General features: G+C 46.8%; 1 protein-coding gene across 1 annotated transcript in view; it reads right to left on the bottom strand.

Annotated features, from left to right (window-relative positions):
* SAMM50 (SAMM50 sorting and assembly machinery component) overlaps positions 1 to 17,761 on the bottom strand; it is a gene marked incomplete at its 5' end in the record, with an annotated part of 32,922 nt that overhangs the window by 7,756 nt on the left and 7,405 nt on the right. The window contains 8 exons of the mRNA XM_079714140.1: positions 3,792 to 3,859; positions 7,834 to 7,904; positions 10,439 to 10,525; positions 11,322 to 11,393; positions 11,885 to 12,013; positions 14,376 to 14,463; positions 14,701 to 14,831; positions 15,313 to 15,419. Coding sequence (XP_079570266.1) covers positions 3,792 to 3,859; positions 7,834 to 7,904; positions 10,439 to 10,525; positions 11,322 to 11,393; positions 11,885 to 12,013; positions 14,376 to 14,463; positions 14,701 to 14,831; positions 15,313 to 15,419 — 753 coding nt within the window. The remainder of the gene's footprint in view (positions 1 to 3,791; positions 3,860 to 7,833; positions 7,905 to 10,438; positions 10,526 to 11,321; positions 11,394 to 11,884; positions 12,014 to 14,375; positions 14,464 to 14,700; positions 14,832 to 15,312; positions 15,420 to 17,761) is intronic.

Below are 17,761 nucleotides of genomic sequence, written 5' to 3'. Positions count from 1 at the left end.
TTATACATTGCAGTCCTGATATTTTTTTTTAGTTTACTATATTATAAGCACTTTCCTTTAATACTTTATATTCTTTGAAAATGTGATTTTGATGCCTGAATAATCACATATATGTAACATAATATAATGATCTACCCCTTGAATACCGTCATGTTGGTGTTGAATTTCTTGATAGTGGACATTAACCCGTGATGGACTTCCTTGCACACACAGGTATTTTAAACCATCTTGAAGTATAATATACACATAGAAAAGTATATACTTCCTAAGTGTACAGCACAGTGAATTTCCAGGCACAGAACACACCATATAATGAGCACCCAGACCAAGAAACAGACAAGTGCAGTCCCCAGGGAAGGCCCTGTTCTCCTTTCTAATCACTACCCACCACCCACGCCAAGTACAGCACTACCTGTCTACCTGTTCACCCAACAGTATAGGTCACTTTACCCAGTCTCTAAACTCTGCACAGATGGAATCATACAGTATGCATCCTCTGGATCTGGGTTTTTTTTTTTTTTTTTTTTGGCATGTTTCTGAGGCCTGTTCATGCCACCCAGCCAGTGGCTCTAACTTGCTCATCCTTATTGCTGTATAATATTCCACAGTGTGAAGACACCACTGTTTAGTTGCCTATTCTACTGTTGATGGGCATTTGGGCTTCCAGTTTTCAGTCTGGTTCTATCATCAACAGTCCTTGTATATATATATGTTTTAGGCTCTTGATAAATATTGTCAAATTTTTTCATGAAAAGTTACAGCAATTTACATTCTTGCTCATATAATCTTACCAATAGCCTTTTAATAGGTAATTAAATGAAATACCACTGTGTTTTAATTTTCAGGAAAATGGAAGACTCCAAAACTTTCATCTAGTCACTAAATAATACTTGTTATAGTGAAAAAGAAATTATGTTACTTTTCAAAAAAAAAGACACACTAATAAAGTACTCTAGGGGCTTCCCTGGTGGCACAGTGGTTGAGAGTCCGCCTGCCGATGCAGGGGACACGGGTTCGTGCCCCGGTCATGGAGGATCCCACATGCCATGGAGCGGCTGAGCCCGTGAGCCATGGCCGCTGAGCCTGCGCGTCCGGAGCCTGTGCTCCGCAACGGGAGAGGCCACAACAGTGAGAGGCCCGCGTACTGCAAAAAAAAATATATATATATATAATAATAATAATAACATAAAGTGGAAACAACAAAGATGTTAAAAAAAGTTAAGAAAATCAGGATAGAATATTTTATAATGTCATAACATGAATCTACTTAAATGATGTTTTTGTAGTTTTTAATAACACGTGGAGATCCTCTGATACAATGTCAAGTACTGGAGAGAGTTCCAGAAACCGGAATTCTCACACATTGCTGGACAGAGTATGATTGAGACAAGCTTTCTTGAGGCAATATAAAACCTTAAGGGTATTCAAGGATACTCAAAATCCTTTGAGGGCTTTCCTGGTGGCGCAGTGGTTGGGAGTCTGCCTGCCGATGCAGGGGACGCGGGTTCGTGCCCCGGTCCGGGAGGATCCCACATGCCGCAGAGCGGCTGGGCCCGTGGGCCATGGCCGCTGGGCCTGCGCGTCCGGAGCCTGTGCTCCGCAACGGGAGAGGCCACAGCAGTGAGAGGCCCGCATACTGAAAAAAGAAGAAAAAAAAAAAATCCTTTGACCTAGCAATTCTACACCTAGAACTTTATATTATAAAGTAAAACTTATAGATGAGCACAAAGATTCAGTTAGGTTATTCACTGATACACTGTTATATAAATGTAAGAAAGAAGAAAACAGACTAAGTGTCTAAAACTTGGGATTTGGTTTAAAAAGATCGCAGTAAGGCAAGAAGATGAAATATGTAGCCATTAAAAATGATAAGGCTTTTATCTTTCTGATTCATTGCTGGTGGGAATGCAAAATGTTAGCTATTTTGGAAGACAGCCTGGCAGTTTCTTACAAAGCTAAACATAGTTTTACCATACAATCCAGCAATTACACTCCTTGGTATTTACCCAAATGAGCTGAAACCTTATGTCCAGATAAAAAACTGCACATAGATGTTTATATCAGCTTTACTCATAATTGCAAAAAATTGGATGTCCTGCAAGTAAGATGTCCTTCAATAGGTGAATGGATAAACACCCTGTGGTACAGCCATACAATGGAATATTATTTGGTGATAAAAAGATATAAGCAATCAAGCTATAAAAAGACACGGAGGACTCAATCACTATATTGTACACCTGAAACTAATATAATATTGTAAATCAACTACACTTTAATTAAAAAATATATATATACATAAACAAAAATTTAAGAAGTACACTGACCAAAAAATAAAAAGACATGGAGGAAACTTAAGTGCATATTATTTAGTCAAAAAGGCCAGTCTGGGCTTCCCTGGTGGTGCAGTGGTTGAGAGCCCGCCTGCCGATGCAGGGGACACAGGTTTGTGCCCCGGTCCGGGAAGATCCCACATGCCGCGGAGCGGCTGGGCCCGTGAGCCATGGCCACTGGGCCTGCGCATCCGGAGCCCATGCTCCGCAATGGGAGAGGCCACAACAGTGAGAGGCCCGCTTACCGCAAAAAAAAAAAAAAAAAAAAAGGCCAGTCTGAAAAGGGTACATACTGTATGATTCCAAGAATATGACTTGAAAAGCAAACTATGGAGATAGTAAAGGTCAGTGGTTGCCAGTAACTGAGGGGGAGGAAGGGAGGCAGGAATGAATAGGTGGAGCCTGGTGAATTTTTAGGGTGGTGAAACCATTCTATGAAATACCGTAATAGTAGATACATGCTATTATGCAACTGTCAAAACCCACGAAACTTTACAACACAAAGAGTGAACCCCAACGTGAACTATGGAATTTAGTTAGTAGTAACACATCAGTGTTGGCTCATCGATTGTGACAAGTGTCCCACACGTACGCGAGATGTTAATAATAAAGGATGCTACGGGCACGTATGGTGAACTCTGTACTTTGTGTCCAATTTTTCTGCTAACCTAAAAGTGCTCTCAAAAATAAAGTCCACTACACAGGGAATACAGTCAATATTTTATGAATCACTATGTTGTACACCTGAAATTTATATAATATTATAAATTGACTATACCTCAATAAATAAACAAACAAGCTTAATGTAAACTTGTGGAAAATTTGGAAAGTGCAGAAATGCATTTTAAAAGGCTTATTAAAATTATTCATAATTCCCATCACCCAGATAAAACCATAATTAATGTTTAGCTGTATTTTCCCTAAGTCTTTTAAAAAAATGCATGTTTATTGTTTACTGTAATATTAAAGTTATTATATATATATATATTTAAAAAAACTTTAATAAAGTGCATTAGTTTAAAAAAATTATAGTTTGTCTGTAAGATGAAATAAGCCTCCATTCAAAATGATAACGTACTTATTCCTATAAAAATCTGTTCATATACTGTTACTGAGGGGTGGTAGGAGAAACAGGTTAGAACAGTTATGTAAACAACACACGTGTGCATGGATGTGCATGTTTAAACAACAAAATGCTCACATACGTCATCTCTGGTCAATGGGATCACAAGGGACTGTCGTGTATCTTCTGCTTAGCTATCTTTTCTCACTTTCTACAGTTTCCTCAACAAACACCTTTCTGTGCCTGCTGTGTGGTGGATGCTGTGTTAGGTACCAGTTCCACTGGTGAAATATGATTATCTATTATTGCGGTGATTTAAACAAATACATGCGCTCAAAAATGAGAAGTAACCATAATTTCGAGTTTTTCAAGTTGGTGTGCTGTGGGGAACGACAGACCTTCACTCTGTGGCCCAACGCTGTGCATGTTGAACCCTCGCACACTTGTGGGTCCCCCGAGGTAAAACCTGGAAGAGGATGCAGACGTCAGAGTAAAGCCGTTGGAGAAAGTCTCCATCGCACAACAAAAGTGCAAAAGGTGCACACTTGCTACTGGGTCGTCCACATCTCCACGTGGTGGAACATTTCAGGATTAGGAACACGCACAGGAGGATGGTAAATTTCCTAAAGACCCAAGCTTGTAATCTAACCTAAGACTATACATCTAAACAAACACATCAAACTTTTGGGGACACAGGTGAGATACAAGGCACAAATAAAGACACTTGGGTGGACTGTCTGTTATAAAGGAATTATCTGAAGCCTATGAGAATTCATCACGCAGCACCTTTTCAAAACAGCCTCCTACATGCTCACAATAATTAAGTTAATTAAGTTTTCAAAAAAAAGCAGGATACAAATTATATAATACTATGATCTGAATTTTACAAATAGAGGAAAATAATACTAGAAGGAAACAGACCAAAATAGAATTATTGTTATCTTAAATTTTTTTGTATTATTACAGTGATTTTTAATTAGAAAAAAAGTATATGTTAAAATTTTTTTTAATGAATTCCTTGTGTTCCTTAATGGACTGGGTTAACATACTCTTTTAAACTATATCTGAGTAAAATGAAAACAATGAATTAAAAAAATATTAAAGGGACTTCCCTGGTGGCGCAGTGGTTAAGAATCCGCCTGCCAATGCAGGGGACACGGGTTTGATCCCTGGTCCAGGAAGATCCCACATGCCACGGAGCAACTAAGCCCACGCGCCACAACTACTGAGCCTGCGCTCTAGAGCCCGCGTGCCACAGCTAATGAGCCCGCGAGCCACAACTACTGAGCCCACATGCCTAGAGCTCGTGTTCCGCAACAAGAGAAGCCACTGCAATGAGAAGCCCGTGCACCACAATAAAGAGTAGCCCCCGCTCGCCACAACTAGAGAAAAGTCCACGCACAGCAATGAAGACCCAACGCAGCCAAAAAAAAAATCAGAAATCCCATCTACTTGCTATAAAATCTAACAGCTTCTTAGAACTCGGTTTTAGATCACGGTAATTATTAATTTTTTTTATTAGTTTCTGCTTTATAACAAAGTGAATCAGTTATACATATACATCTGTTCCCACATCCCTTCCCTCTTGCGTCTCCCTCCTTCCCACCCTCCCTATCCCACCCCTCCAGGCGGTCACAAAGCACCGAGCTGATCTCCCTGTGCTATGCGGCCGCTTCCCACTATCTATCTACCTTACGTTTGGTACTGTATATATGTCCATGCCTCTCTTTCGCTTTGTCACAGCTTACCCTTCCCCCTCCCCATATCCTCAAGTCCATTCTCAAGTAGGTCTGTGTCTTTATTCCTGTTTTACCCCTAGGTTCTTCATGACATTTTTTTTTCTTAAATTCCATATATATGTATTAGCATACGGTATTTGTCTTTCTCTTTCTGACTTACTTCACTCTGTATGACAGACTCCAGGTCTATCCACCTCATTACAAATAGCTCAGTTTCGTTTCTTTTTATGGCTGAGTAATATTGCATTGTATATATGTGCCACATCTTCTTTATCCATTCATCCGATGATGAACACTTAGGTTGTTTCCATCTCCGGGCTATTGTGAATAGAGCTGCAATGAACATTTTGGTACATGTCTCTTTTTGAACTATGGTTTTCTCAGGGTACATGCCTAGTAGTGGGATTGCTGGGTCATATGGTAGTTCTATTTTTAGTTTTTTAAGGAACCTCCATACTGTTCTCCATAGTGGCTGTACCAATTCACATTCCCACCAGCAGTGCAAGAGTGTTCCCTTTTCTCCACACCCTCTCCAGCATTTATTGTTTCTAGATTTCTTGATGATGGCCATTCTGACTGGTGTGAGATGATATCTCATTGTGGTTTTGATTTGCATTTCTCTAATGATTAATGATGTTGAGCATTCTTTCATGTGTTTGTTGGCAGTCTGTATATCTTCTTTGGAGAAATGCCTATTTAAGTCTTCTGCCCATTTTTGGATTGGGTTGTTTGTTTTTTTGCTATTGAGCTGCATGAGCTGCTTATAAATTTTGGAGATTAATCCTTTGTCAGATCACGGTAATTATTAAATAATGAATTAAAATGACCAGAGAAGCTGTGTATGGTCTTTCCAACATGGCTGTCATGGAAGCCACACCAGCAGACGCCCCCAGCCTCTCACTGACCTGCGGTGCCACAAACGTCCCACGTCTCAGCACAAAGGGAACAGGGCACTGTTTTTCTCATTGTCCCGCTGGATAAAAGCCTTTATGAATTTATTCATTTGAACTTGAGTTTAAAAGTCTATAAATGTGTCTTTACTATCTGGGATTTCTAAGCAAAGCCTTTCTGAATACCTCATTAACATTAATTACAGAAACAAAGAGCAAGGTCCCTTTATTATTTTTTTAAATGATAAATCACACACATTCTTCTGAAAGAATTAAAATGATCCAGGAAACACAAAAAGCGACAAGGCTCTTCTCCTCCCTACTGTCCACCGTGTTCGAATCTCCAGAAGTGACTACTGTCACTGGTTTGGTGGTTGACTTCCAGACCCCTGGTGCTACCTGCAAACACACATGTGCACACAGAAGCTTTGCCCCTGATCAGAGAGCAAGCAACTCAACATACTTCCATGCAAATTTTAACTTAGGGACACCTATCTCATCCTTTTTAATGATTACACAGTCCCTTTAGAATGGTTGTGTTTGAATTTAATCATTTCCCTACGGGTAGTTTTAGAATATTTGCTGTTCTCAATAATGCCCCCGATGGACACCCTTGTACATGAATCTTTGTACTCTTATGAATGTTTTCCTGTACATTAGATTCACGGAGGTGAAACTGTTAAGTCTCAGAGTTTAGAAATTAAAATTTTTTCTACTCCCAAACTGCCATCCAAAAAGGCTGAACTAGGTTAAGCTAAAACAACAGTTTAACTAATGCAAGATTAAAGAAAGAGTTCCTTGACCCCAAGACAATTGTGAGTATTTCTACTAATAGCAACTAATAATAGCAACAAATACAACTTCATTCTCTGCTGGCAGGAGCAGAAGCTACTCCTAAAAAAGCAGGTTTTCGGAAAAGCAGGCTCCAGCAATATTCTTTGTGAGCCTTAAAAACATTCATATTTTTTTTGAGACAGTAATATCACATTGAGGAATCTGTCCTCAGAAAATAAAACGAACAAAAATTATTTACAAAGTTGTATTCTTCACAGTGCTACGTATATGCAAATAACAAAATATTAAAACGCTGCTTACGAAAAATTTCCCATGACTCGGTGAATGATTTACTCTATCATTTTTAAAAAGCAGGGAGGACACACAATTGTATGCAAAATACAGTATCTCAACACTTTAATACAGATGTGTACATGAATTTATATGGATACAAGCTCACACAAATACACACCCGCAAAAATACTGGCTAACAGGAAATACAGCTGACTCCTGAACAACGTGGGTTTGATCACATGGGCCCACCTACAGGTGGATACCCTGCAACAGCAGACGCTACAGCACTACACCGCCAGTGGCTGGCTGGCTCTGGCTGTGCAGGGAGCGTGGATACGGAGGGCCGACTACAAGTGTCACTGGGATTAGCCCTCAGGTTGTTCAAGAGTCGACCGTGGTCCCAAATGTTAATTCTGCTCATCAATGAGCAGGATTCTGTCACTTCCTTAAATGTTTCTCTGTTTTTATATTTCTGTAACATGTATGAACTGTATTCTTTCACACTCAAAGAGAATACAAAATTGTTAGTATAATAAAGTACCTCTCTGCCCCAAAAGCGAAAAATATTAAGTATGAGGTATACTGGATATTTTGAAATTAGCTTAAACATAAAAACTAAATTAAAATTTGAAATATTTGCTTTCCTAAATAGTTAAACTTCTCTAAAATATCTTCTAATAAACCAAGCAGAAAGATCCAAAGGAAACCATGTGCAAACCACCCATTCATTTATTATTACTTACCTATCAGCAATACTTGACGGTTTATCACCAATGGGTACCAACATTCCACCCCAGAGAGATGCTGAAAAAACCTGTTGAAATATAAACAAACAACCGTTTTCTTCCACTGTTTCTTTCCTTCCAACGAGCATTAGCAGACAGAAAACACCCTGAGATCTGGTCGTGCCCAGTGCCTGCAGCATGCAGAGCTCTGGGTCGGGGCACAGGGCTGCGGAAGGGGAACATCTGGCTCCTGCAGGGGAAGAGCGACAGCTCGAAGTGTTTTGTGGATACTTTTATAACCGGCAACTTCAAATTTCGAATAAAGACACACTATACATAAGCCCAAACCCTAAGCACGGCCTGGATTCCGTTCTGACACAGGGCAGCTCCCTCCTCTCCGAGAAGCCAAGCCCAGTGGGACAAGCCATGGCCTGAAGGGGGAGACCAGGGCCCTGGACAAGGGATTCTGCATCCACCCAGGCCTCTTTGGCTCGGCCTCAAAACCTAAGAGGACTGAGGGCACACGGCATCTCAGGAGAAGGAAGGTAGTGGGTGCAAGGCTGCTACATTTAAGAAATGCAAAGAGACATACGTCCAATCCAACCCTCGGGGACAGAGCCCTGCCTCTAACAGGTCAGGGGCAGTGACCTAACCCTAGGTCAGGGATCCAATCTTCACACCCACGTAATCCATGCACAGAACTGACCCAGGGATGCCTTAAACCACAGCGGGGCTCTCTGGGCTCCCAACCCCAGACCTCCGCTGTGGCCCCCACCTACCCACCTCTCCTGAGCATCCCCACGCCTCTGCCCACCTTGTCCTCTCTCAGACGAGCAAAGTCCCATGTCCTTCAAAGCTGCTCAGATGTCTCTTTTTTAGAAGCTTCCGTAGGAAGGATTACAGACGAAAGCCGGGACAGAGTGGGCAGAGCAGGCCAAACGAACACTCTATTCTGAGAAATTCAAGTCTTTGTTCAACAGCGCGACAGATGCTGCGGAACAAAGCGAGGCGCCAGAGCCCCGCGCGCTCTCGAGCAGCCCCCCTCGCGACGAGGAGCTCCCGGCGCTCCCGGCACTGCCCTCCTCCCTCGCCTAAGGGTCCCAACCTAAGGAGGGGCAACAAGGAGAACTGATCCCCCACCTGAGACAAGCCCACCGGGCCTCGTGTCTCACTGACCTCGGTGACCACGAGGGCCCGAGGCCCCCAGTCACCCCCAGCACCTAGACCTCTCCAGCTGCTCCCTCTAGCACCAGCCCCCCAAGTCTTCAGTGCCAGCAGGACCTCCGAACCGGCCCCCTCGTCCTCTCCTGCCCTCCCTCCCCTCCTCACCCAGCTGAAATTCCACGGTCGGTCACTAGGACTCACCGACTTGTCTTCAGCTCAGCTGGCAGCCCTGGGCCTGGTCAGCCCGCCCTGCCCCCTCAGCTGTGTCTGGGCGACCGGCTGTTGGGGAGACGCCACCGAGGGTGGAGGGCTCACCTTAAGTCGCTCTAAGTGCTACGGGCCTCATCAAAGACGCCTCCCCTGGCCCTCTAAGATAAGGCAGCACCCCCCTGGCGGCATTCTGTCCCTTAACTCTGCTGGATCGTTCTTCACGTCACCTGTGTGGTGAACCCCTGCCAAACTGTATATAAATCTATTTGCTTGTAGGTCTTCCTTCACTAGCATGTAAGAACAGGAACTGTGTTTTTTACTGAGGTATTAGTGCCCCGACACTGCCTGGGAGCCAGTATATGTGGGAAGGAGGGAGGGGTGGTGCTGCATGGATGGGGAGAGAGGAGGCTGAGAAAGAGAAACCAAGGCGTGGAAGGAGAAGCCGTCATTATGGAGTCAACAGTGGCTGACAGCGTGCCATGGGGGGAGCACAGAGGGGACCAGAAAGAGCTCGCTGAACTGAGCGAGAAGCCCCTGGCAGCCTCCAGAAGAGCAGTGGCAGGGGAAAGGCAGGAACCAAATCTGAAGTGCACTGAGTCCAGGACTGACCGGCAGCAGCGATAAATGATGCTAAAACGAGACGCACGTCCCACTTCATTAAAACTCACTCCTGGCCCCCAGGGTCTAAGGAGGCAGTGGGGATGTGGAGAGCTGTCCCTCAGTCGCCCGGGCGCTGGGAAACTGGAGAATAAGCATATGGCGTCTCCCAGCCTGGGGCTCCACTGCCTCACTCAGAATCCAGTCACTTACTCCTAAGGTCCTGAGGGAATCAGGAGGAACTAAACCAAACTGGGTAACACAGAAATTCCTGGAGGCACCCAGAGCCCTGACAACCTAGCAAAACGAGGTGAAGACACAGAATTTCTCTGGAAGTAACATCAGGAGGCAAAGAAAGCGGCAGCCCTGTCCTCCAGACACATTTGCTTGACGGCCCTGAGCTGGTAAGTGGGGAAGGGGCTCTTTTACGTAAAATGACTGACAGATGGGTTTTAAAGGGACTGCTCATCACTTCTCCCCAGGGTAGCTTCAAGTCTGGCTAAACTGAAAAGATCAAGCGCTTGACTTTCAAGCATCAGGTGTTCTGACTTCCTCTTTAGTGTTTTAGATATTCGGGAACTGAGATCTTCTAATAAGATTCCAAAAACAAGAGATAAAAACACAGGTGACAATATTCTGGCGAGATACTCACTGAATCAAGTATGAGTTGCTTATTCAATTGAAGCTCAAAATCTTCTTTTATGAAGCTCACATCCCCTCCGGTGTAGCCTGCCAGCTCCTGTGGGTGAGGGTCCTCAGGTCAAAGGGAGCCAACAGACCTGTTACAGAGGGTTCTAAACAGCGTCACCGCCCTTAAGTCTGCTGTTTTGTATGTTCAGAAAGGCAACACACCACTTCTGTCTCCTAGAAGCTACGTCCTAGTTGCTCTGGATGGTACCAGGGGCCTGACAGAGCTACACAGCCACCAAACACATTGAGTAACCGCAGAGAATGTCATTCCTTATGTGTGAGAGTAAAACACTGGCGACATCACATTTCATTACAGAGCTTGCTAAGGATGATATGGCTTGTTTGGCCTAATCAGTGTTTGCGGGGAAAAAAAGATCAGCCCACCTTTTACAATTTGGCACATTTCCTATGAAAATCTGATTTCTAGTTGCTCCTCTGACACTGAGATCAGGCAAACAGAGCGTCGGAGCCCCGCTTCTCCCCAAGGTCACCTGCCGGGCCCTGCCGGCATGTGAGTCACAACCCCTGCCTTGGGTGTTCTTCAAGGGTCACCAGGGAAATCACTCCCATCAAATCACAGCTTTCCTACTGGCCTAGTAAGTGACACCATCAAAGAGACCGGAACCTTATCCTGACTCTGCGCTCTGTGAAGGCAAAACCTGAGCTACAGGGAGCAAACCCAGGGCTGGGAACCCCGAGGGGGACGGACACCCTTGCAAGCCATTCTAGAAGGACTTTCACAATGAGAGGAAAATGTCAGTATTAAAAACGTGACTACCCTTGCATGATGCCCTATCCCACCACGGTCACGGAGCCTGCAGAGGTCACGGGGGAAGGAATACTACCTGGTTAACCTTCAGCAAAGCACCTCTTCTCGGTAAGATGGAAGGGTTCCGAGAGTCAATGACCATCGCGTGCTGAAAGAAATGAGGGGCGTCTGCACTTCAAACAGGCCTCTGACACAACACCAGACACTCACTGGGCACGAACTGTATGCCAGGCACTGTGCTAAGCGTTCCATAACTCTTCTGCCACTTAATCTTTACGGAAACCCCATGTTACATGTGAGGGACCTGGGAGAGTCGGGGAAACAAGTCACATCCACTGGGTGGGCCATTCCGACCCCATCGCCAGCCTTGTTCTCAGGGAGCTCGACACGCTGACCAGTCAACTCAGCCAGCTCCTGACTACAATGCCACGGTCAGCTCTTACGCACGCCACTGCCCGTTACCTCTGATGTTACTTAGAAAAAATGACATGAGGTTGTGTCCAGAAATTCAAAGTGACCAGGAGGCACCATTTTAGCCACCCAAACTGTGATGCTTCTCAATCCCTCCCGATGGAGGCAAAGGCTATTCTCCCAACTTAAGGCACGGGTGCATCAAAGTATCTACACATCTGCCCTTACCGAGAGAGATGACTTCAGCGAGTGCCCGCTCTCTTTTCGGACGGCAAAAGACACTGTCCTGGCAAGGCAGCCCAGCTCTCGCCACACGCCCTCCCACTTGACACTGTGGCTGGTCTTCCAAATGGGAAACTGCAGGCAAACATGGGAAACCGTCAGCCTTCTGTGCTGTGCGGACAGGGGGCCGTCCCAAATCAGGTCCTGGGATGAGGAATCACTAAGTGGATGGACTAAAAGCTAAGACACAATGTTTTTAATGATGGATGGGCGATAGGAAGAGACGAAGGGAAGCTGAGGCAGGAGGGAGGAGGGGAGAAAGCCGTGGCCGCAATCAAAGGGAAAAACGGCACGAGGGGTAGGGCTGTGCTCTGGGTGAGGACACAGGGTCGCTCGTCTGAAAGCTGCATACAGCTTTGTAACTGACTGCTTTCTTTTCCAGTCTAAGACCATCGGACACACACCCCGCCGGCTGTCTGCAGCCAGGAAGGGTGACCCAGATGACCCACATCAGCCCCTGTAGAAGAGCCAGGAGACAAGGTTACACTTGAGTGAAGAGCTTCCTCCCTGCGGCCAGAGAGGCCTGAGCCAAGTGAACGCTGGGGTCCGGGCAAGCGGGACCTGCCTCTTGGCCTGACCCTCTTCCCTCGAAGCCAAGCCGGCCTGTCTTAGATTTCCGTCTTAGAGAAATGCCCAGGTTGGTTTTGAACAGCGAAGGACGTAGTTTGGTGGCCTTGGGAAGGATAACAGTGATGCAACCATTACAAGGGAGCCAGGTCACGTCACAGTCCCCAGAGCGAGTCCCACGCTGGGCGTTCTCGTGGCACTCAGGCCCAGACAGCCCACGTGGCTTCCAGGGTGACAACGTGGGGCCACTACCTCAGCACGATTCCTTGTGAAGCTGCCACGAGGCACCAGGCCGGGCCCTGGGGAGGCAGATGGTGGGAGGGCAGGCCTTCCCAGCCACCTTTTCTGCACTGAGGGCCCCAAGATTCAGCTACTTTCCCAATGCCTGTGGGAGGGGGGAGAGCTGACCTAAAGCCTTCCTCCCTCCCTTATAAGGCGGCTCTTAACAGGAGAAACACTACTGCTCAGAGGAGACACATTTGTGTCTCTGGATTCCCGGCAGGACGAGGCAGGGCCCAGATGACGCCGCTGGGCTTACGTAGTGAGCACCTACTTGGTGCAGACCCCGAGGACACACATGAGGAGGATGCAGTCCTCTCCTCCGCAGCTTCTGCTCTCAACGGCAGGGCTGCAGCTGCAGGAGCTCCAGCCCTTGTGTCCCTTTGCCTGCCCTCCCTCGCGGCCTATTCCAACACTCTGACGTCCTGCATCTCTATCCCATGTGGACAAACAAGGTGTTTCTACTCTCCTGAGGATCTGCTCTTTCAAAAAGGCTTAAAAGAAAGAGATAAAAGGGGACTCGGGAGAGAAAGGTGGGGAAAAACCTCCCACCCTGCTGGTAGCCTCCGCGTCCTGCGGGAGGGCAGGGCTGGAGAGAAGAGTGTCTGCCAGGGTGTCAGCTGCCGCATCCCCAGCACTGGGCAGGAGGGTCTGAGGGCAACTCCCTGCACATGGAGAAGGGCGGCCACACCGAGGTGAGAATGGACGTGCGTCTCCATGCTGAGCTGCGCCCTCCTGGCTACCTCGGAGCACTCAGAGTTTTCATGACTTTGGGCTGCAAGGGTAAGAAGCATGAGTGGCTGATGCCTCTCGAGTGCCCACAGGGGGCTGAGCACACAGCAGGAGGCAAGCCTGGGCAGGGACTTGGGACTCTCAGACCACAGTCACGGGGCAGGGGTGACGAGGGGCGTGCTGAGACAGCTTCCTGGGCCCCATTCCTGGTGATGCTCACTCAGCAGGTCACTCGGGACCATGAATTTGCAGGTGAGCCCGAGGCTGCTGGTCTGAAGACTTGGGGAACTACTTTTATACGGGATTGTGTCTCAAGGTCTTTCCTTGTTAACTAAAGCCTAGAACAGGACGGGAGGAATGATGAGCTAGAAAGGAAGGAAAAAAAGAGCAGCGTTCATCGTAAAGCCAAAAAAGGGTCAAACGATAGTAATTCCATGCGTTGCATCCTGCTAGACGTCAACTAACTGTAAACCAATGATGAAAGCTTCCAGAAACCTGAAGTAACTTTCACTGGTTGTCAGGTTTCGATCTTAGCAGGTACAAGGATGGACAAACAGATGGTGTCCCAGGAAGTCAGGAGCAGGGAAGAAACCTGACCAGGTCAAAGGAGCTGCCACCATGGAGATTAGCCACTCTCTGGCCCTGGCACGTGCACTTGGCTAGTGAAGAGGTGCCCGGCCGGCAGGGCAGAGAACAGAGGGCGACCCCAACAGCAGTGCCTGAGGCTCCGAGCACCAGACCACACAGTGGCTGTGTGTGCCTGGCCCCGCTCACGCTTGCCGTCTTTGGGAATCAGTCAATCAACAGACTCTTTGGTCCCACTCAAGTGTCCGAAGGGAAGGACTGAAAAGCTACTTACACTGTACTCGGCTGATATTCCTCTGTCCGTCTCCCGGAGTGAGCTCCAAGGGAACTGTCCCGTAACTTTGTATAAGTTTACAGAGAAACTAGGAGACAATGGGACAGAGCTTTAAAAGCTGAAACAGTGATTATAACTTGTACACATTTAAATCAACAGATTTAAAAATAGACTTCAGGGGTTCATCTTCATGAGGAAATCTACGGGCTTGTTGTAACACTGTAGAAGGATAAGCTGATTCTGCAAAGTTTCTTTTCACAATCAAGCCACCTATTTTAACTTTTAAACAAGGCCACTGAACTCAGTGATCTGTTTGGCTTCCTACTTTCTTTCGAAGTTTCCAGGCTGTGGTTTGAAGAAGGACAGGCCATACGAAGTTTCTTTTGTTCCATAGGAAAACTGAAAAGTCACCTTTTCTGCACGGCCTAGAAGATTAGGGAGTTTGAGGCCAAGTACCTAGGAGGAAAAAAAAATAGCAGGGGTTTAAATAGAAGGAATGATAACGGTTTAGAAAGACTGTGTGAGCTAAGGGACTCACTCAAAAACAGAACAAAACTGTAGATACGGGTCTGCCTTTCATTTGTGATTGCTCTTCTGCCTTCAAGCTTGCCTCTGCTGAGTGCACACAACAGGTGAATTCAAGAAGGCTAAACCTGCTGACTGAAGCTCAGAGAAGTCAACTCTACGGGTTTGGAGTTTAGGGGAATTTCAATAGGAAACTCTTAATATGAACATGTGATATCCCCACATCATTCCCAAACAATCCACATTTACAACAAAGCATGTTATAATCAATTCTAAGATGAATGAGAACCACGGGACAGTTTACAAACAAAGGTTGAGGGGCGTGAAAGAGTTCCAGAACTACCACCAGTCATGTTTTCAAAGCTCCCAATTGAAAGTTCCACTGTTAGGAAGGGAAAAACCTGTATCTCACCATGCTGCCTTCATTGTTCCCGACCATGGTGTTGTAACTGCCCGTCAATCTCCTTAATTCAGTTACTTCAAAGGTAACGTCTAACCCGTTGGGAAGCGCATTGTCACCTAATAAGTGAAAAAGATGAAGACAGCTCGAGTACGCAGCTTTATGTTTGGTCCCACTGCTGTAAATGACAAAACGCTTGGGTTTAAAGCCCAAGAACATGCGCACACAAAATCCCATCACACCTCGACGCCAAAAACCTGGGTCTGGTTTCCGTGGTGGAAGATATCAAAAACGGACTTTGCTGCAAGGAATAAGCAGCAGCAGCGTTACTTAAACAAACGTTATTTACATTATTTGCCAGACGTACTTGTTCCCCTACTAGTGAGGTCCTTGAGAATACCTGGGGCCTCAATTCAGCTGACATTAAAACGTGGAATTCTTGTGACAAGAGGGGCCCTAGGAACCCTGGCGGAGAAGCAACAAGTCGACACAGATGGAGGAGGTGGATCTTTCTGTCCTTCCTCAAGCCGGGGGTGTGGTGCCTGAGCTCAGTGCAGCTACCCCTTAGCCGCTGTGGGCCCTGGGGGGCAGGGGAGCAGGGCTGAGCGCTGCAGGAGCCTGGGCGCCCCTCAGAAAGGCCGGAGCTGACCCTGCGACCCTGGCTGGACGCCAGCCACATCTGGGAGCTGTCAGACTCACAGACGCCCAGGCACTGGCTCCCAAACACTCAGATTCAGCTGGTCTAGGGTGGAGCCCTGGCACCACTTTTTTTTTTAATTAGCAGACTTTACTGTTTAGAGCGGGTTTGGGCTTATAGAAAAACTGAGCATAAAGTTCTCACCCCCTCACACACATCTCCCCTCTCATTCAGTCTGCAGTAGTGTGGTGCGTTTGTTACAACTGATGAACTAACAGTGAGACGTTACTATGAACTAAAGTGTGATCTGCACTAAGCTTCATTCTTGGCGTTGTACATTCTAGGTGTCTGACAAATGGATGGCGTCCATTCTTTTTTAAAAGCTCCTGGGTAATTCTAAAGGCAGCCAGGGCGGAGAACCACTGACAGAAGTGGACCAGCTGACCACATACACGTCACATTTGCGACAGACAGGAGAGCGCTGAAACTAAATGCCACCCACAAGACTTGCCACCAAGCAAGCCCTCCGGAGCAGCGGCAAGGGCCACTCTGTCATGCATTTGTTCAACCAGGGGCAAGTCGCTTAAACCTCTCTGAGCCTGTTTCCTTAGCTGAAAAATGTTTTTTTCTAAAAGAATAACCATGACACTTCACCAGGTTTTTGTAAGGCCCCGACTGGGTCGTGTGCAGAAACCCTCCCCGCGGAGCCCAGCACAGACACTTCTGTTATTACCACTGCGACTCCGAGGGGGCAGAGACAGCCGGCGGTCTCCCAGCACCCCTTCTCGCTGCGTACCAGTCCAGCAGGTCTCATGCTTCAGCACTCATCAGTCACCTGCAGGGCCCACCGTGCCAGACGGCTTCAGTGGGATGTGCCTTTCTGCCAGGTCCCCAGGAGGGCAGAGCTGCTGGCTGGGGGCGCACTTTGAGAACCACGGTTCTCATCGTAACTGAATCCTCACGTCTTGGCTGGGTCTGTGGCCACACAGACTTGACTTCCCAGCCTGCCCTATAGCTCCATGTGGCCGTGGGATGAGAGGGGAGAACCGTGTACAACCCCTGGGACAGGCACTCATGGAGAGTGGTGTGCCCTTTCACCCTTCCTTCCTTCTTCCTGAGGCTGGAACGGTGCTCAGCCATCGCAGGGACCAGGGGACCCTAGAGACGGTGAAGTGACAAGCGCCAGAAGAAAACCACACCAGCCCCAGGTCGTGACCTCAGGGAGCAGAGCTATGACGACACCAGCCCCAGATGGTGGTCTCCCATCTGTCATGCAAAGAGATCTCCTTTGCCTAAGCCACTGGTATTTGGTGTCTCTGTTAGTCACCGATGAATCTATAGTCCAGATAATAGAAATCCGTTTCATTCATATAGTATTTTATATTTTTGCAAGCACTTTCATATACTGTTTCATTTTTATCTGCTCAAAACTATCTTCCACTCAATCCTGAAGAGTTCACTTGTTCCTTGATTCATTCCAAATATGTATTTTTCAACAGACATCTAGACACTCAACTCAGAATGAAGCCCGCAGCCACATAGCAAGTCCTTCACGATCCAGTCTCCTGATCATTTTCCTGCCTTATCTTTCATCACTCTCCTTCCCCACATCTGCATTCTGGCTCTACGGAGCCCTGTGGTCCATCCAATGACCCTTTCTCTCTCTGGCCACTGGGCCTATTAAACACTCTCTCTCTCCCTGGAACATTCCTCATCAGTCCTGCTCCCCAAACGAACTCACACACATCTTTTAGGTCTGAGCTTATGTATCACCCCTTCCGGGAAATCTCTGATCCGTCTTTCCCTCCGCCCCACCAGGAGAGG

Source organism: Hyperoodon ampullatus (genome assembly GCF_949752795.1).
Source record: "Hyperoodon ampullatus genome assembly, chromosome: 11".
In the NCBI taxonomy this organism is placed as follows: domain Eukaryota; kingdom Metazoa; phylum Chordata; class Mammalia; order Artiodactyla; family Ziphiidae; genus Hyperoodon; species Hyperoodon ampullatus.
The sequence above is the reverse complement of the archived record's forward strand: the minus strand, read 5'-3'. Positions and strand labels throughout refer to the sequence as shown.